A 21,433-nucleotide genomic window follows, 5' to 3' on the forward strand; every position below is an offset into this window, starting at 1 on the left:
TCATATAACATACTGATCTCACTGTCAATAGTACAGCTAGAATATTCGCATTTAAAAAAATATTTTACAGTCTGCAAATCATGTTTATGTTTTGAATTTGTGTTTTGGCCTGTTGCGCCACCCACCGCCGTCTACCACTCACGCAGTCAGTAGAGTCTCAGTATCAGTTACAGTTACGACTGAGCTACAGCAACACGGCAAGCAGCATTAGCAGTGTCCTGGTACATAGCATTAGCAGCCAGCTCCTCCTCAGCTGTATCCCGGCAGCAGCGTTAGCAGCAGAGAAGCCGGACTTGTTTGAACGGTCCGCTGGAAAACCGAAGATCACGGATGCGGCCGCGCACTGTCCAGCAACCTTGAATCTGTAGGGGAGGGGGGGGCGGACACGACTCGTGGCAGTATTTTGAATTTGAGTGCAGTAACCGTTTTGGCCACATTCTTACATACAGCGCCTTTAAGTTATTTTTGAAGACTCTTTTAAGTGTTTGGTATGTACCGGGCCAGCCTGTTGAGCATCCGAGTGCTCACGAATCCCCAACTTTACCCACTCGCTGTTGGCGTAGGGTACTGCTCATGCTGCCTACGACTGAATGAGAAGCAATTAAACTGGACTCCAGTTGGGTCCTTGCAAGTCAAGGCCAATGGTGCCCTCATGTGCTCCTCTGATGGCCGTTCTTGTGCCTTTAATGTGACCTTTAAATTGTAATGTCGAAACAACATGGATGCCTCAAAGAAGATGTGTCCTATTTGTTGCTCAAAGCATTTAAACAACAGGAAACAGATCAGGTGAGCCATGAAATATGATCAGTTTGTCCCACAAAGAACGTCATTGTCATTGGTCAGAGACATTTCTGTAACATCGTATTGAGCTTATGTAGCCTATGTGCATACAAGTGGAATGCTAAATCAACGCATTAAAATGATTATTTTCTTATTATTAATGTAAACTTACACGTGATGGCTGATGATGCATTGAAGAGAAGTTTTGTGGGGTGGACAGCACCAACTGTTGAACATGCATGTACTGTAACTGAGTGTTATGAAGAAACTGGAACCATATTTTGCAAAAAGTATCAGGGTCAAAGTGAATGAAAAACCGTCAGTGTAATCTATTGGAGAGTTTCTTTTGTGTCATTCAAGATTACCACGTTGCAAACCAGCTCTTTGGCTCTGCTTTCTGCTCACTTTGATTAGCCAATAAAAGTGTTGCTGACTCAAAAGAAACTCTTCTAATATTACCTGCTTGCTAGCTAGTTTGATTATGCAGGTTTGTTTACTCCCGGTCATACTTCTGGTCTCCATTGCCCAGGCTGCGACAGAGGCAGGGGCCAGCTACTGTATGATTTGTTTGCCAGAAAACATTTGATCTGTGACACTTGTGTGGAAAAGGAAGAGTCGGCAGCATTTACAGAGTGAGAGGACGGTGAGGTCAGAGGGAGAGCAGGAGCAGTGACAGACTGCAAAATGCTGAACCGCTGCCCAGTCTAATAAAAACTGGAGGAGTCGTAAATAACAAGCCGAGGTGAAAACACAAATAAAAAAACTGCTGCTGGATAAATTATTCGGCCTATGTAAGGACGTAAAAAGTGCCCTCATCCCCTGATCTGCCTAAAAATAGAATGTAGAGTCACTGAAGAAGAACCCACTAGATCTTGATTCCCAGTTAATTTTCTTCAGAACTTCAAAAATAAAAAAAAAACAGTTATTGTTTATTTTGATGATGACAGCACTAAAAAAGAGCTGCGATCTAAAGCATCTCAGTAAGGTCAAAGGCCTTGTTTATGTCTTGAGCCTCACTGACAAACTCTATATCATCCACACATACAGATACATATCAGGTTTTACTTAATCAACCTTGTAAATCCATTTTTAGTCGCCATAATATCTTAAATTCCAATGAAAGTTTGCATGTTAAACCCTTTACGCATCAGCTGGATACATTCAAATGGTCGGAAAGCTAAAAACAAACCTGATTTCATTAGTTCCTGGAAAGCAGACATTTTGCACATACAAGGCTTTGACCCAGAAGCAATAAACAACTAGATGTATGCATATATAAAATCACACATGAGTTTATAGGCACTTGCGAATATGTTTTCTTGGCTTGGCGTAGTCAGTCGGGGTATGACAGGGCACCAACACAGGATGTGCACTTTTATGCACTCAACAGTGTGAAAAGTAACTAATACTATGATACTATATTTCCATTTTATGCTACTCTGTACTTCTCCACTACAGTTCAGAGGCAAATATTGTACTATTTACCAGTAATACAAAATATAAATCATCTGATACACTGTGATTACCTACTAGGCTATTATAGATTAAGCTACCCAGCAGTACATTTACAGCACTTCAAATTAGCTCCACCTTTACAAGCTGTAACTTCAAAGTGATCAACACATTCATGCAACTATAATTAAAATCCAATAATATAATATATAAGATTCTGAAACTTTGCATTCTACATAATGAGGACTTTTATTTTAAGCATATTTTAATGTTAATACTTTTGAACTTTTACTTAAAAGTTCAGAGCATTAATATAGCAGCTGTGCATTAATATAGCAGCTGTGTGTTTCTGTGTGTGTCTGTGTGTGTCTGTGTGTGTTGAGCTTCTCTGTCCAGATTTGAGGTAGATGGTCCGGCTGCACATGAATGTTAGCGCATGTGAGTCACACAGTAGCACCTACTGTTAGTTCTGTCAGCACTGTTCAGGACCCCAGGAACACCACTCAGCATTGCACCCAATTTCCCCAGTGGCCACTTGCAGTATTGCACTGAAAAAATCACCTGCGGCCCAAAAAGCATTTTCCCCATAGACCCCCATTGTAAAAGACACATCTATAAAACTGTTGACAGGACACTTGGAACTACAAACAAGGTCAATTATGACTCTTTCTTTTCTGAATTTTTGAACCATAGTGGTTTTACATTTGTAAAACTTTCCTTGAGTCTAGAAAAATGATTAAAAAAATCCCTGATGTCATCACAATGTAAAGTCTATGAGCCAAGGGGGAACTTGCAGGTGCCAGACAAGTAACTGCATTGAAATGAATAGGTGCCATCTTTGCGTCCATTATCTAGTTATTATTAAGTTATCAAAATCAATGGCGCTGTTACCACTGTTAGCATGTTAGCACTATTAGCACTGTCAGCTGCTAGCCGTTGGCTTAACTACCTCCATGTTGAGAACTGTGTGCAGACAGCCTTAATCAGACTTGTGTATACCGTCACAGCACACTGTGCCCTACTGGGGATCCTGCGTGGCTGTCAGGTAAGGTGGGTTGAGCTCACCAAGGCATAGATAGAGCTTGTGTTACTTTGAAATGGGGATGTGCCAAAGTAATTAAGAGAGACAATTCGGACCAGATGTGGGACTGCAGTTGATGAGATGTTCCTGAGTGCTATGAGGAAGACAGACAGTGGTGTTTCCTCCTTTTCCATATTAAGTTATTGTCTGTGTGTTTAATGTCTGCAATTGAACTGTCAATGGAGTACTGATCCTAAGCACCGTTGAACAACGGAGAGCAAGCTGACCGAGTGGTGGCCGTCTGATCAGTGCCAGGGCAGCAAGGAAACAGGAAGGCCTGCATCCCTTACCTTTAGACTGGCAGCTAAACACTCACTCTCTGGTAATCCATATGGATGGGCAGCCAAGTGTGGGAAGCCCGAGAGGAGTTTGAAGGCAGGACTTTTACTTGTAACAGTATTGTTATATTGTGGTATTGCTACTTTTATGTAAAGGTCTAGTGTGTAGGATTTAGTGACATCTAGTGGCAAGGTTGTAGATTGCAACCAGCTAAAATACACTCTGGTGTACCAAGCGTGTAGGAGAACCACGGTGGCTGATATGAAAACCTGAATAACCCTATTTAGAGGCAGTGTTTGGTTCATCCATTCTGGGCTACTGAAGAACAACATGGTGGACTACATGGAAGAGGAGCTGCTCAGTATGTAGATACAAAAGGCTCATTCTAAGGTAACAAAAACACGGTGATTCTTAGTTTCAGGTTATTATACACTGATTAAAACATTGTTATGAATATTATATACCATTTCTGCCAATATATCCCTCTAAATCCCACACACTGGACCTATAAGCGAAAGATCTGAATACTTCTTTCATCACTGCGCATATTGCCAACAAGTATTCACACAAACTGACCTACTGGCCGCGAACTCCCCTGGCACCCACACACATGCCGCCACCTAAATCATGCTGTCAAAGTGTTGGTTCAGGTTTCCCTGAAAACTTCAAAGCAAAAAGTGACTTTGACCTTTAAACACTTATCCCAACAGCAGCTAAACCACTCCAGCATCCAGTATGCCAAATAATATATCACCACTGGTTTGAGCCAAAAATTCTGGATGTTACTAAAGTGGAGTTGAGATAAAGAGATCATCTGCGGGGAATAACAACTCAAGAATGTCTCACAAACCAACCTGAGCCAAAACTCATGAATTAGCGAGCTTGTTAAAGGGAGACAGTTTGATTATCGTATCACACTTGAGGGGCAGGTCCGAGAGACCAAAGGGGGGGGGGGTGTCTGGCCAGTGGCCTGTGAACTATTCCACTCCTGACATTTCACCTGATATGTTGCATTATCGCTATGTGTCTTAAGTATGCCTGGGTTGTGCAACAGCTAGTGTGAGTGCCTGTGTGTTTGTCTTGCCAAAGTGTCGGTGAGAAAGTGAGAAAGGATAGGCTAGAAGCTGACAAGGGAACAGATCATAAATATATCATTTTAATGTGGTAATAAATAAAAGCAGAGGTCATGAAGTGACACATAATATGGCATATGGTGATATTGTGTTATATTTGTGGAATTGACACGTTTCTGCTTATAAGTGCGTGCGTAATGTTATCACATACCTGTAGAGTAGCTGTTATTCTAACTATTATGCTGCATTCAGGTTCTGCTGGAAAAATTAAAAGATATAAACATGATATAAAATGTTTAAATTATGATCTAAGTTCAAGTTTGTTTCTTGTTCAGATGATGAATGTGGCAGACTTATATTTTAAGATTAGGAAAGCTGAAAGGTTTATAGGAGACATATAGTGAAGAGACTCAGTGTAAAGGTGCTGTGCCTCAACCAAAGTGCTCGTTGGATGGTAAGAAGAGTTTCAGGGGAGACTCTCTGAAAACAACCTAATCACCAGAATAAATGTTGTTGGCATTGTACATTTCTGCCGACCGTGGATATGTTACATTTGTTCATTTCATATGTAGCAGAAATGTTGAAACTTTACGTAGGCTATGTTTCTTTACATTTAAATTTCCATGTTTATGTCATGACACCACTGTGGTTGACATCTAGTTAGGTTTAGGCAAAAAAAAACATTTGGTTAGGGTTATGACATCATGTTCTTGTTTAAAATTACTTGGTTTGGTCGCCACAAACATAGTTGTGAATGTCCCCACCTTTTGTTATATAATACCTGCTTTACACCTCCTCTTGACATACACTGAGCCAGCGGACTCCAGCAGAAAGGGTGCAACAAAATGTCTAGATATGCTATTCAAGAGACAACATTCAGGTAGCCTATTGAGACATGATTGAGCCTACGCATTGGCTTCCTGTTGCTCTGACAATATGTTTGAGGTGTGCAAAGCTTTGCTGGAAGAGCGCCAGAGTGAGTGGTTTTTCAAGCAAGTGACATGTTGCTTAGCCTGTTTGCTGATGCACAGCGAATGATGGGACATCTTCATTGGGAAAAAATGTAACAAGGGGATGCGCGCTTGTTTGTTCATTCCCCTCTCCTCCAGGAGAGGTGTTAGTCACTTTTTCTTTGGAATTGGATCTTCAGGGAATTCATTCTTGGCACCACAGAGGAGACAAAGCAAGTGGTGTGTGTCACCTTCAACTCATGTGATATTTCAGTCTTGACTGAAACTGACCAGCACTGTTGTCCTTACTGTGCCTAAAAATAAAAAAATTTAAAAAACTGCAAACCTGGGGTTCTGCTTGTGTCGTAGCTTCAGAGTAGCACATGAACGCAGACTGGCATCTCGTTTGGATGTGAAGGAGGCAAGCGGATCTCCTCTAATAGGTACATGACATATCCTGACTGCAACACCATCTCTGGACACCTGCTCTGAATTCTTCTCATCACAACCTCAAGCCAAATTAAAAATGTACTTGTCAATTTATTTTATGAAGTGCTGATGTATGTAGCTTTGAAAGTGATGCTAAGCTAAGAATAGAATAAATGACCTAAATCCTCTAAGAGCAAGTTGGACATCTATCCGTCTGTCTGTTTGCCTGACCCCTAACAGACTAGACAGACTGACCACACTCTGATGTTTATGAAAAATCCAGTTATAGCTAATATGATGGGAACGCTGTGCAGTTTGTTTTTAAGTTACAGCCTGAGCCTTAATCTGATCCCTCATCATGCTGATGATGATAAATGGGATCTTTCCCAAGAGAGGGAAACAAAATCTTCAGCGAGCATGCAGGGATATCAAGTATATTAAAAGTCCTGAATTCTCTGTAATTTATGTTTGGCTATGACATGGATCCAAATGAATCCATCCAGATGACATGTGTGAGAAAGAGAGATGTGCTGCTCGGTGTGAGTTACATAGGAGGAGGTGACCCAGATCAAAAGAGACTCACTTTCTCACACAAACACACACACAAAAACACACATATACACAGTGGTGAAAGAGGTACTCACAGTTTTTACTTGAGTAAAAGTAACAATACTGCTCTGTAAAAATACTCTCTTCCCGATAAAAGTCCTGCATTCAAGATTTTACTTACAAAAGTACAAAACTGCCAAAATGTAATTAAAAAATCACTTTGTTAGGGTTTGGAAAAAATTATGATTTGGCTTAACAACCCAGTTTTATTGTCACAATCATGGCTGAGAAAGGTGTCTTGGTGTCTAAAATGTCTTGGTTAAAAAGAACCACTTTTCATGGAACTATCCCAGCAGGAAATGCAGTGTTGTATCTGTAAAAAAAAAAAAAAAAAAAATGCTTTTAGAGGCACTACAACAACTGAAAATGCAGCGATGAAAAAAAACAACTGTGTTTTTTTTTTTTTTTATCACTATCCTGGCAGGAAATGCAGTGATATCTCTTTAAAAGATAATTGCTTGCTTTGGCACGATCTTAGCCAGAAATGCAGTCATAACTTGGTAAAAAACAACCGCTTTCTTTTTCAGTGTCTGAGCAGGAAATGTAGCAATGAGTCTGTAAAAAACAACCGCTCTTCATGGCACTATCCCAACAGAAACGTTGATATTATAAGGTATTTGTGGTTTGCAGAAAAATACAATGCCAATATTTTCTTTTGGCAAAAAGGCTGCTGGTGGAGGTGGAGCATATTTCAACAATTTTAAATACATAAATAAATATTGATCAGATGTTAAGTACAATATTTGCCTCCAAATTGTAGTTTAAGTATAAAGTAACATAAGATTAAAATACTCAAGTAAAGTTTAAGTACCTCTTGAGTTAATGTACTTAGTTACTTCCACTACTGCACACTCACACACACACACAGAGTTCAAACCCACAGACCAGAGATAAGGCATGTTCGGTCATGTTTTAGCTAAGCACCAAAAGACTAAAATGGCCTCAGAGATGATGAAAGGTGACAAGAAAGTGAATGGGAGATGAATCGAGTTCCTGAGGAAGCTGGTTTCCTCTTATCGCCCTCAGTCTGTCCGCCCAGCTGACTGTCTGCTGCTCTCTTTTTCAGCCTGTCAGCAGGGCTAAAAGCTCAGTGAGGTCATGTCCTGATCTTGCGCAATATTTCTCACTTCTACTTTGGCCGTCTCTCTTTCTTACCTTACAAGCTCCTTATAGAGAGTATAACTGATGGTGCAAGAGCAAAGGATAGCAGTGGAGGTTGTATTTAGAGCCTTTATTTATGTAAAAGTAGCAAAAACAATCTATGAAAGTTCAGCAAAAGTCCTAGAGTTCAAATTTTAAGTTTTATCAGCAAAGTGTATTTTCACTGAGGTGCAGGGGTGGGTCAAGGGCTTCAGGTGAAATCAGAAAAACTTGGATCTCATTTTCACAGTTTCAGCCATCTCTCCTGCTGCTAATAATAACAGTTCTGCCCTTCTGTCTCACTGACTTCCTGCTGTGTGTCAAAGGTCAGGTCATCAGTCTCGCAGGTGCCTCGTAACTCAAAAGTACAGCAGTTATGTAAAATATTATTATATCACAACAGCCCTGGTCCCTTTTATAGTCCTTATGCTCTAAGGTTTCCATCTTGCTGTAGAAGATGTGGGGCCATATAAGAGGTCATTTGTTTTGTAAATTTTGTAAATGGTTTTGATAATGATAGTCCCATCAAAGAATCCCATTAGCCTTTGTTCAGTGAACCAGTGTGATGCTAATATCTGCGTCAGCTTACAAAAAAACATCATCCCTGCACCACCCTATTGGACTGAATAGATGCCATCTTGAGGTTTGGTAACTAGTTAATATTATCATTAATATTATTGTTATGCATCTACGGTAAAGACTCAACAGACAGCAGCTGCCTGTCAATAAAGCGGACACTCCACCTCTGGGTCAGCCTACAAAAATCAGCAATCCCTGCCCCACTCTATTAGGCCTCACTCTCACCGTAGCATTTTCCCATTAAGACGTGAGATATGCAGGTATTATTCTGGTTTAGGCACATCTTTTGGACATATATGTAGCACATTTGGAATTAGCGTCTCACCTGGAGTTTTTAATCCCAGTTGCGACACAAGGCCTCCTGCAACAAACCAGCTAACTAACAGTTTGCAAGACTGAGTAGTGATGCATGCCAAAGAGAAGATAGTCTCGCGTGACTCCTGTACTTCGGAATGGGAGTCTGGGGACATTCGTCTTTCATTTTGTAATAGAAATGGGCAGGGATATCCAGACCACGTGACGGCGTTGCCGTGTGTTACATGTAACCGAGATGTTGCAGCTCTGCAATATAGCTGAATCAAATGAAATCATATCCATTTTAATCTCTTCTTGCGATGCACTGAACACTTCCTTTTCTGTTGTACTACGGACAACAATTCGGGAAACAGCAATTCCGGTGTAGGCGGGTGTAAGGCAAAGCTAATCAGCCATTGGTCGAGGAAGTACGGAAGTACACGGATTTGGATCCAATCACATCACTGCCGCTGGGAGCCAGCACTAGTTCTATTACAACTTTTCTATGGGAATGTCCACAGACGACAGATTCAGCCAGCGTGCTGATGTCATCGGGGTCTGTGTAAGAGACTAAAGAGAAGATTGGTTGGAGGAAGAAATACACCGACTTTTAAAAGTATGTACTGTTGCATGCAGTATGCACACAATCGGGACATACTACTGTCTCATAATGTTACACCGTGAACTTTGACCCTCTTACTTTTATATCTGTTACCTTGGAGATAAAACAAAAACCAGTCACCTAGCACTCTAGAGACGGAGATCAACCCGGGGGGATCTGCTGTTGTGTCTTTGCAATGTATGTAGCTTAAAGGGATAGTGCACCCAAAAATTAAAATTCAGCCATCGCCAGCCATAGCTACAATGAGGCTAAAAACAGAGTTCAAATGACGTTTTTCCAAACAACTTTTTATGTCGGGGCTTCAGGACACTTGGATCACTACGGACGAGCAGTATGGAGATATTTTGTGGTTTCAATTATGTGTTTTTGTACGTTTGAATCTGGGGCGCCTTAAGCCTCCATTAGGTGGAGTTGTGTTGCTACACCCTCTCCCCTGGGATCTCCGCAAGTGATGTGTAGACTCTAAAACTTCACCTGAGACTCCCTCGGCATATGGGTGAGTAGATAATGGGTGAATTTTTATTTTTGGGTGCACTATCCCTTTAACTGTAAAGCTATACCTGCACAGATTGTAGATTTTGAAATATTATATTTGGGACAGTGAAATAACATCTGCAGTTCTCTGTCGTCATAGTTATTTTTATAATTATGTCCTTTTGTTTTTTGGTCTTTATGATTATTTTGTTCACTTACACAATCAGTATACCTATTATCACCATTTAACTGGTCATCAGTTACTTGAATGCACTGTCATCCGTCATTGCAACTTGTGACAGCTGTCAATAAGCTGTCAATGAGCTGTTATCTGTTTGAGGCTCAGTTGAAGTGACGCATCTTTTGCTGTGCAGAGGATTGTGGGTCAGAATGGCCAGAAAAGCATGCTGGCTTACACACTGGAAAATCCCATCAGATGTAGAACATCCTGGTATTTTTGGCATACTGCACTTCACATACTAGGTATTGGGACATACTAAATCTTTTTCTGGCATACTATATAGGATGGTAGTATGGGTATTGGAACGCACAGCCTATGAAAGACTATCAACAAGTTTTCGGATATGTGTAAATATCACAACCATGACCTTTTCAAGAAGGTGGTTAAAGGAGTGAAAGAGGGAGGCTGAGTTCTCAGGGTTGACAGGTCTGCCACCGGTGGAAAACTTGATGCATTTTGAAGCAAAATGGCAGAAGTGGCTCCAGCTGTTCCACTTTCCCGTACTTTGACCAAGCAGTAGTCTCTGGGGCTAAAAAAATGAAGCCAACGCTGCATGTCAATGGGAATCTTAGTGGAATTATTATTTTCAACAGCCATGTAAACAGCATAGTAGGGATACTTTCTTTTTTTGGAATAGTTGCAAAAACTGGAATATTTTGTGAATGTAAACTCTGTCACTGATCTTTGTGGTGTTAATTTGTAATACGTGCTCCATGTATTCAAAATAAGAAAACATCACACGTCCTTTGAAAGGATTTATTGCCTCTTTCTCATTAAGTTGGTCATAAATCAAAAGTGTTAGTCCAGTGATTTTACAGCCAGGGTGGAATGAGTGAGAAATGGGAGACATTTTTCTTAATATATTTCAGCCAGCAATAAGAGCAATGTAAACACAACACACGTCAACATATCATATTACTCAGCCCTGTATCTTAATGCCAATTAAACGCAGTTCATGTGATTTGATTACATCAAACTTTAAAAGTCTATGCAAACAAAATGAATTCACAGTCGAAGAATGTTTGACAATTCATGTGTCAAAGTCCTGTAAACAATCAGCCAAAAGCCTTTTCAGCGCAAATATTAACATATCATTCGCTGCCATTAAGACATTCATCAGATGAAGTAAGACAATCATTTTGTTTTTCCCGCCGTCTGTCCTGAAACTGTTTAAATCTCTAACATTATACATGGGTTTAGTAACACGACATTTTTTAAATTTCACTTCAGTCTCAAAAAAAAGCCACATGGAAATAACTACATCAGGTTTAATCCTTTAGGTAATGTCACCCAGTACTAAAATTACTAAAATACTAAAAATACTTCCATATTTTTGAAAACATAAACAAACGAGATATGTTTTAATTAGTGAGAATCTTTTGTTCTCTTTGGCAGAGCCAAGCTAGCAGTTTCCTGGTTTCCAGTCTTAATGCTAAGCTACGCTACCTGGCTGCTGGAGTGAGATCAATCATCTCATCTAATCAGCATTTAATGCAATCAGAATGCAAATAACATACCTCCTAATTTGTCAAACTATTCCTTTAAGTTCCAATTTTTTTCCTCAGATTGTCTCAGTCTGCTGTCAAACCTCAGCACTGTTTCAGACTCTTGCAGAACAACTTCCATATCTGGAATTGTATTTACCTGCACTTCCTGCTCTGTTTATCACAGGGGTGTCCAAACGTTTTGGAATCGGGGCAAGATTAAATAATGTGAAAATACCTGAGGGCCAGCTGCTTCTCACATCATATGAGTTCCATAAAAGAAATGTCATACAAATGAGACAACTGTTTCATCTTTCAATGAAAAAGTATCCCACTTTCCACAGCTCTAACTATCGACTTTATGCTTCTTTGCTGTGGCCATGTCTGCTACCTGGCAGGAAATGTCTGCTGTTATAGGCTGTCGTTTGTTGGCTTGTTTACCTTCTGTTTATGAAACACATTAGTTCCACCTGCGTGCTTTGTACTTTATGCATGTCTACACACTGTTTGAAAGTCCTGCCATGGTGACTTGAATGGAAAAAAAATACACCAATCTTGCTTCATTAACCAACATCGTGTGGCAGGCAACATATAGTATATTTTTAAAGACACGCAGCAGGCCTTTAAAACTGGTCTGCAGGCCACAGCTGGCCCTCAGGCCAAACTTTGGACTTGCCATTTTTAATCAAGATCTGCTCTCACATCCATAAAACATTCAGTAATTAGTTTTTGCAGTTAAACTGCAGCTTTCTAAACACTGTGCCTATTAAAAAGCCTCATTTCACAAACATGGAGAAGCAGGTAAAGTGACTGCACGTACACTTCTGAAGCAATCACACTCTTTCCACTGTGACTAAGACTGTCTCAAAACTCCCCTCAGTTGGTTTTCTCTCTAACATACGAGTGGTTGTTACAGAAGGGGAGCTAGCTGAGGTGTGGGAGGTGCATCTAAATGTAAATCCGGTAGACAGTAATAGTTTAAACATATTTAATGCAAAAAGTAAAACTGATATTTCACTTGCCAACCATGCCAACATTCATTCTTTCCTCTGATGATCACTGATATGGGCCTTAAGGAAAGTACCTTGTTTCCAAGGACTTAATGATAACTAGTCCTACAGTCCTGCTCCTCTGCTTTTCCCTTATTTATTAAATTTAACTGGATTTTGGAAATGGGCGATTCAACTGGGATGAGGTGATTGGGGTGAAGAAGGTCTCTAAATATTTAAGTAGTTTGAATTTACTGCCAGCAGACGGTCACTCATCGCCTAATTCTACAAAATATGTTTCATTCTTAGTTTTTTTCCCCCTAAAAAGGTATGTAAAATGTAAATTATTGATAGCCTACATGTCTAGATTTGGCTACTAATTTCAGTGTTAAAATAAAGTAAGCCACCTTGTAGTGAATACATATGATTTTACATTATAAACATAAATTTAGAGATACAATATAGCAATGTTAGTGTACCCCCTATATTTCTATGAACATATCTTTTATACCTACAGTGCGTAATTCAACTTTAAGTAAGCCCAGTAATTCTATAAACACACTTAATACTGTACAATGGATAGTTCCTGGTTCCTGTGGTGATAAGTACCAGCAGAAGGCATGATAAAGGTGATTTAAGCATCTGCATTCATTTGATATCCTGACAATTTCATTTTCATATCCTACAAAGAATCAAAGCTAACCTGAACATTTTGCATCTTTAAATCCACTTGCATTGTCATTATGTAATCAAACCACACTTTACATCTAGAGTAGATGTTTTAAATACAGTAATTTTGAGACGTGGACGAGGCCGTACTGCTCCACAGTTCACAGTGTGAGGATGGGATTGACACATTTAAAACCCCGCTCTGTCTATAACTCCTACTTTACTTAGAGAAAAACTGTTATAAGTCTCAAACTGCTTTTTCTCAGGATTTATATTTAAATAAGTTAGAAAGACTGCCGCTGTAATTGCAAAATTATTTCAGGGCAAATGATGAAATCTCAATTTCAGTAGAAATAATAAGGCTGATACACAAAATAAGATCTAAATGCCAATCTGTAGAACAAAAAAGAAACTGTCTGACAGTTAACGAAGTCTTCACATTAGCTGAGCGGCTCTTTGCACATTATTCACAGCAGGTTACAGAAAGCTCAGGTGCCTTTCATTGAGCTGTAGCACTCTGCAGCGCCTGCAGGGGGAGCCGCTGCAGTGAGACAAAACATTCCAGATCAAAGATAAAGCTCTGCTCAGAGAGCCATCTGCTGGGGAGGCGACGCAGACACATAAAAGAGGAACACCTGCTACTCAGGACGTCACACATAGCCCTTAAATATTTTTGGAAATGGCTCATATCATGTAATGGCTTAAACAGATTCATTTCCTGTCAAGAATAGTTGAAAGAACTCTGATTCTTTCTGAATGAAATGAGTTGTTTCTACAGCTCAGTGGAGGTTCATGTCTCTGCTTTGGGATCAGTGTGTGGGGAGTTACTCTCATTGTGATGCACAGGAAGCTACAGACACGGATGTGGGTGGTGAGATGGAAATCACAGCCGATGGGATGGCTGACGGCTCAAAACTGGATCCAGTTTCCGGCGTTCTGTGGCCGTGATGGTGGTGGAACCGAGCTGGAAACACATGAACTGATGTTAGGCTTTTCCTTCATGTACTATTCTAATACCTCATATATCTTATCAAAAGGACAGTACCTGCGTTCTGCATGTTATCACCTTTATGTCTACTAAAAAAAAACATACTAAACGATAAACAAAAGAACTAACAACATGCCATTTTAAACTTAAATTTGTATACTGCATAACATGCACAAAATGTAAACCCCTTCCTAGAACATTTTACATGGCAAGTACATTTAGATTATATGGGCAAAAGTACATGGACACTCATTTTTGCATACATTTTGCTGCTCACAGACTAGTTTATCAGTTTATCAATCACTGTCAGATGTTCCCAATCTTTTTACAATACCATTTGAGTCCCTTTATTGACCATGATGACAGCATGATCACTTTGTTTTATCTGTTAGCCCAGTTCAGATCAAAGATTGTAGCAAGCAAGCAGCTGGCTTTAGGGCCAGGACACATGCCGCGTCTTTTACCACCTGGAAACGTGAGGTCTAGCACTGGGTGCTACTTTGGTACCTACTCTTGTGCAAACCTTAGCAGGTGGAGGCAGGCTGCATCTAAAGTTGCTAAGTGCCCATAACGAGCACCTATCATAGCCCACAAGAAAGATCGGAGCTGATCTTTTTCCAGGTGTTGTTGTTTAAGTGTATATCAGTGCTAAAATGTTGTCCTTGGGATAGATGTAAAGCTCTGGGTAGCCCTGAACGAGATCCTGTGCCGGCCTTATCACCCAACACCAAGGTTTGACCTCACTAATGCTCCTGTGTATGAATGGGAACGGTTAGGTGTCAACACTTTGTGTAAAGGTTTCCCTAGGTGACAAATGGGTGTCCACATACTTTTGGCAGACATCTATTTTTAAAGAAATGAGGTCATCTACCTTGCAGGAGCGGAGAAGTCTCCCCAAACATCTGAACTAGCATTCGACTGAACCACTGTGTTAGAGTTACTACTGTCCAGCTCCAACAGGCAGCCTGACAGAGACACACAGAGACATACAGAGCTCATTAGACGCAGCTCACAAACTGACACACATTTCACTTCATTTTCTGCTGCCTGAAGCTCTAACACATACATCTCATTTAACAAGCAACTAATTAACACAGTGATAAAGAATATAGGTCAGTCCTGTAGGAGATAAAGATAATGTGAAAAAGACTCCAGACACTGCACGTGTTAAGATGCTCTATTTGCCTACATTTAACATGCATACTGGCTGTGATTACTAATACTGATGCACAGAGAGTGATTTATACTTATGTGCAGCTTTAATTAACTGAGACTGCCATCTACCTGTTGCCATGTCCCCTGTCTGGGGAACTATGTTGTGATTGGATGAGCCTAATGAAGGAGGAGGGGCTATCTTGCCTCCAGGGGGTGGTGGGAGGAGTCCAAATCCACCTGAGCCTTGTGGGCGGGGTTTGTCCCTCTTTTTACCTTGCTGGAGACAGAAGAAAAAATACATCTCTCATTTTCTTGACACAACTTTGAGCTTACTCCCTTTCCACATTAGAAAAACGTCTTGTTTTTTTTCATTGTGTTTTATCATTTCTTTTCATGTCACTGCTGCTAAATGCCTTTTAGAGACAAGTTTAGTACGTAATTGAGTATCGACAAGGTATGTTAGTTTCGGTTAGTTTTGCCTTCAAGAGCACAACACCCACAAACCTGCAACTAACCACTTACTTTTTAAGCAAAAATTGCAGAATGACATGAAATACAAGAAGCCTTTCCTTTTAGTCCAGCACTCCATTGACTCGTTGAGCTTTATAGCTACATTTCCAAGCGCTATCCATTTAGAGGTGATATAATTCTAATGTTTTGTGATGTAAATATATTGCCTTTTATTTCATTTTCTGTTGGCTTTGCTAAAAGACAGCCAGCTAGCTGTGTTAACATGCAGAAACGTGGCGTCCACTGTCCACCCTCTGGTCTCCGATGGTTAGCTAGACTCTGCTGCTCTGCACTGTACACCACCCTGGTCAAGATTACTGCTGGGAACACTTTACCAACCCATTGTGGCAGGACAGCATTGCTGCGGACACATGTGCCCACCCTCCAGTTTGTAAGCAGCTAAATTACATGCAAAACCGCTTTAGCATTGTTAACTAACAAATGTTAGCACCACTAGTCCTGCTGACACAGCTAATAGTGATAACATAGTTAGCAATGCTAAATGATTTTGTGGCTCAAACTTGGGCTAGCTGGGATGAGATGCAAAGGTGGGCACAATGTTTCCTCAGCAATGGGTTGGGACAGTGTTACCAACGCTAATCGCCGAATGAGCAGCGCCGCTAGCTAGTGCACACCTAACCCAGGTGATGTGAACTCCAGAGTGGCTGAGGCTTATGTTAGCTAACCAGTAAAGTATGAATACTGCACTAGTTGTGTTCTTAATGTGGTACAACAAAGTCGTAGTACTACTAAACTAAAGAGCAGCAAAATTAGCCAACATTTGTAACCTCTAGGTGGTTAATCCCTAGTGTTGAAAAAGAGCTAAAAAAAAACTTGATTTGCAAGAGCCATGTGATGAAGAGTTGGTAACTAAATTGAAATTATGACTTTCCGGTAATTGATTTGTGAACTACAAATGGTACTCAACACTTGAGCTCTCCATTTACACTTGAGCTCCATTTTAAGTTATTTTGGCAGCATAAAGTTCTCTCCAAAAAGCCGGCTAAATCAATGTGTCATTTCCGAACTATTTTGACTACTTGCAGGCTAATTAAATTATAAAACCACTGACCAAAAGACCATTACTTTCTGCACTTTTCAACAGCATAATTTTATAAAAAATGTTTTGAAAATGTAGTAATAGCCGCACACTTTAAGGTCCTTACCCCTATGTTGAGTGTGATGGTCTGTCCCTCTTTAAAGCCCAAGTCCAGTTTTGGTCCTGAATCACCGAGCTGGGCGCTTTTACTAATTTCATTCTCCTGTTTCACCCATCTGCAGGCAGGCAGGGACACACATATACAAACCATCAGCACATATACAGAAATAAACAATGCATCTCAGCAGTTTCCAGGAAAACTACAGCATGCAGCTTTCCACAAGTACTGTGCTGTATATCTCAAAGGCAGCATCTTGTTTAGGTTGCTTCTGCTGCAGATGGCTGCAGGACAGTAGGAAATGCATAACAGGTTAAATCTGTCAGTACTTTGGAAAGAAAACTACTGACAGCCTGCATTATGATGATCAGTCCTGTGTTCACTGCCGTGAATGTGCATGCTTTAAACCAGACTCAAAGTTGTCTAAAGTGTGAACGTAAACAGATTACATAAATTTCAAGGAGAAGAAGACAATCACGTTTTTTCACTAAAACCACCAAGTCAATGCTTTACTTGAAATGATCCTGCAAAGCCACGTTGAAATCGAATGCATCCCCTCGGTCGCCGAAGCCAACTCCTATGAAAGCACTGCGACCTGCAGACAAGAGGCGAAGTTACAGTAACTGACATGAACAGAGTCAACATTGAGTTCTTCACATCAGCATGCTTAAAGGGGATTCAGAGTCTTCAAAAATGCAATTTCAGAACATGCACATCCTCACCGTTGTCATCCTGTATCCGCAAAACAAAGTAACGGCTAGAGTCGCTGACTGTTTCTACTGCAACACCAGGATATTCCTTAATTGGTGCCTGGGCAAACAGCTCCCCTGTTGGACGCAAGGGGAAATGACACGACATAGCGAACCATGTGTCAAAACAGTAACCTATCCATCCATTTATTAACCCCTGGGAGCTACAGCATATTTGGGGTACATATTAGACTGTCTCTGATTTGGGAAAGTAACACACAGGTCACACCTGAGACCTTGTCCTCCAGCTTTACGTACGCCACTTGGCCCTTGGCTGTGATCCTCATTCGACCAGACCAGTCTGGAGTATCCAGCTTCCAGTCAGCTGCCCTGTAGACAAACACAATGTTAGACTGACGTTACACCAATAAAAATGAACTATACATTAACAGAACATTGATCAACATTGACATATTAACTTTTAACAGCTTTAAAGAGATAGTTCAGATCTTTTGAAGTGGGGTCTTTGCGGGGGTTAGCGACAAAACATATTTTAGTCATCTTAAAAAAAGTATCAGCTCAAGAGTACGCTATATTTAGAATATTTTCACCACTTTACCTTCCTGTCAGACAGCAATTTCAGGAAACTGAAGCCAATGTATCACTTCGTTTTAAGCCAGACTCCATTGAGAAAAACAATGATTTAACATCGCTGAACACAGAGGGCTGCCTCTATCATTTTCTTTGTCAGTATGATTATGTGACTTAAGTGAATCTAGACTAACCAACTTAAACACCAAAGTCACTCAATTACACAAACAAACTGATTAACTGATCAAAGCAGCGGTACACTAGCAGCTCCTGTATTCTGCAAGCTTAAATTATTGTTTTTCTTAAAGGAGTCTGGCGGTTTTGACTAAAGCATGGATGGGGAACTTGATGCATTAGAAAGGGCTGTCTGCAGCCAGGTAAAGCGGTGGAAATTTATATTCTCAATATAGAGTATACATAAACTGCTTTTTTTTTTTTTGAGTGGGACTTTTTCAGTTGGCTAAACTACATTTTGCTGCTGCCCCCCTTCCACAACTGTACATTGCTCAGCTTCTGTGGCAGTACTGTGCCACCTCCTACTGTAGTAATACACTGGCTATGGATAAGTTCCTCATACAACCACACTTCGACAGATCCAAACTATCCCTTTAACCACTGAAATCTGGATTTCAATAACCAACAACGTCCTGCTTAATACTTCCATGATGAGAAAACATGTGAGGCTATGGATATGCCAAGTGGCAGCATATTATAATCAGCTAAATCTGTGATATTCTGTGAGATCTGAATCATTGCAAATGACAAAAACTACTACTATAGTTACACCCTTCAGGAACATATTAGTACCCATGTAACAGGTCATAGCTTTGCTGTGAGTAGGAAGACAGTTTTTATGTAATTTGAAGAACTTTTAGAGATATGAAGAAATTAAAGTGTTATGTGTTTTACTTGTTTTAAGGATTTTTGAGGCTCACAAAGGTGAAAGTATCCAGTAGTACATGAGAAACGTTGATTAAACTTAATTTCTCTCATCCCTTTAATCATCTTGTGTCCCTTCATATTTATCTTGGAAACTATTTTTATAGCTAATACAGACTAGTTATATATTAATTTGGGTTTGTGCATGAATAGAAAGGTGGGTAACATCCACACCTCTCTGTCTAACTTCTTAACTTGTACTGTATCTGAAGTGGGACAAAAATCGATCATGTGAGGTTGTTGGCCTTATGGATCTATGTAAAAGGTTGCTTATGAACATCTTATGATTTATTAATTTATTCTTTTATAATCCCTGCCTGTATGCCTATGCCCACCCATGGTATTACACACCTGCATGTCTAGAGTAGACATAAAGTTTTAATTTCTCATGACGACCTCAAGCAGACAGAAAACCCTGAAAACGATTTTCCCCTAATCCACAATGTCACTGTGTAAAGAGGACATCCAAGCTGTCACACAAGCGAGTGAACTGTCCTGGCAGACCGCCCGTATCGACCCGGCATGATGACAAATACCCCCGTCACATCTGACAGCTCAACCGCTCAGGAAAACAAAGCGGCACAGAGAACCAGCCACAGATCCAAACCGTAAAAACCCTCAACTGGTAACGGATTTTCATCTGCGCTCTTCCAAAGACACACCACATAAAGCCCCATATTCGTGACTTGAAAAGCATGTTATGGCAGCGAGCAGTCAAAGTGAAATGCCCGCACTGTCGAACGACACCGACCACCGTTAAACCATATTTGACAGCGTCGTTCACGGCGGCCGGTGAATTCTTTACCTGTATGCGCGGTTTGAAGCTCGCGGCGGGATGCGATAAACGTTGACATCGGGTTTCACGCACAGGATCGACTCGTACTCGCCCTCGGCCGCCATCTTGATTCAACTGTTATTGATGTGGGAGTCGTGGTTGTGACTCATTTATTCGGTTCTGTTCTGAAGGGGGGGAGGGGGGGGGCTTGCGTGTGTGTGCGTGTTTGTGTGTGTGCGTGCGCGCGTGTGAAAATTAGTGTATATGTGCGCGCGCGCGTGTGTGCGTGCGTGCTTACTCAGTAACCCAAATGCATCAGAAATGTTACATTAGGGACTGTTCGTTACTTATTAGAGGGCAGGGGGTGGTGCGAAAAAAGGGGAGCCATGTCAAAGATTTCTTTCAGCACTGGGGAGGGACTTGTGTTTTTAATTTTGGCTTAGGGGAGGGGCATGCAACTTTAGATGGCTCTATTTTGTATTTATTTTACTACGGATTTTTAAATTAAACATGTCTGGCAAAATAACACCATTCATCATACTCAGAAACTGTAAAAACATGAATTATTTTCAGATTTTCAGATTTCCGATGGCCCTTAAACACTTCATGTGGGATGAACACTTCCGTCAGAAAAAATTAATAGCCAAATCTAAACCAAAAATAATAAAGACTAACCATTCGTACTAACTTACCAGCATGCATGACAAGGGTTAAAGGCAAGGCATTTTACATATCCAGAATTTACTCTTTATCTTTTAACTTTCAAACATCAAAGGATACATTTTTAAAATCTAACAGACCAAATCACAATGTATATTTAGGCTACTGTAACTTCCAAGTCGAAAATCCTTGTGTCACATACATAAAATCCAATGGCACTGAGCAAACCATGCCTCAGATAGTAAGTTTTTAGCCACCTAAAAGAAAGAAAAAAAAATCTTAATAATTTACAATAGTTTTACCACTTTTCCTTGCCATCAGACAGCCTTTTCCAACAGCCATTATCTCAAAGCCACCAAACTCCACTGACAAAAACAGTAATTTAACTTAGCAGAACAATACGTTACTGGTTTACCACTGCCTCAATTGTTTATTGTGTAAGGTAAAACGAAGTAATTATTTAAATATAGCGTACACTTACACTGATCTTGATTATTTAGGTGGCAAAAATATATTTTGTTGCAGCCCCGTTCACAGCAGTACATAATACAAATAATGATAGCAAAACAAGAAAGAATAGAAAATAAGCATAGCAGAAACATCAGATAGGTCACACCACTGTTTAACTATATTTCTTTTAACATTACAGTTACGGCTGAAAATGGCAACAGAAGTCTACATGTTTCCCAGTTTTACATATCTCCACAATTGTATTCAACTGTCTGGAAGTGATTGTTGTATTTAGTGCAACATTACAGTGATTTAGTCTAAAACTGATTTAAAGTGGAGGGAGGGTCATGCATGTCCCCCAAGTCACTCAGGGA

General features: G+C 40.3%; 1 protein-coding gene across 1 annotated transcript; it reads right to left on the reverse strand.

The window, feature by feature from the left end:
* Positions 1-10,745: 10,745 nt before the first annotated feature.
* Positions 10,746-20,127, reverse strand: necap1 (NECAP endocytosis associated 1). Its single transcript, XM_033636749.2, has 8 exons — positions 19,980-20,127; positions 17,934-18,034; positions 17,678-17,782; positions 17,469-17,550; positions 16,965-17,073; positions 15,418-15,565; positions 15,005-15,098; positions 10,746-14,109 (listed from the first exon to the last, which is right to left on the reverse strand). The coding sequence occupies exons 1-8, from the start codon at positions 20,072-20,074 to the stop codon at positions 14,055-14,057; spliced, it is 789 nt and encodes a 262-aa protein (XP_033492640.1). The 5' UTR covers positions 20,075-20,127; the 3' UTR covers positions 10,746-14,054.
* Between the last annotated feature and the right edge of the window lie 1,306 nt (positions 20,128-21,433).

The sequence above is a fragment of the Epinephelus lanceolatus genome, chromosome 16, assembly GCF_041903045.1.
Source record: "Epinephelus lanceolatus isolate andai-2023 chromosome 16, ASM4190304v1, whole genome shotgun sequence".
In the NCBI taxonomy this organism is placed as follows: domain Eukaryota; kingdom Metazoa; phylum Chordata; class Actinopteri; order Perciformes; family Serranidae; genus Epinephelus; species Epinephelus lanceolatus.

Bases quoted from the DNA above. Each gene is read 5' to 3' on its own strand.
- necap1 (XM_033636749.2), bottom strand. From the start codon at position 20,074: ATGGCGGCCGAGGGCGAGTACGAGTCGATCCTGTGCGTGAAACCCGAT. The intron at 17,783-17,933 runs GTGTGACCTGTG...TGCGTCCAACAG, and splicing joins GCTGGAGGACAAGGTCTCAG to GGGAGCTGTTTGCCCAGGCA. The intron at 17,074-17,468 runs GTAAAGCATTGA...GCCTGCCTGCAG, and splicing joins GCTTTGCAGGATCATTTCAA to ATGGGTGAAACAGGAGAATG.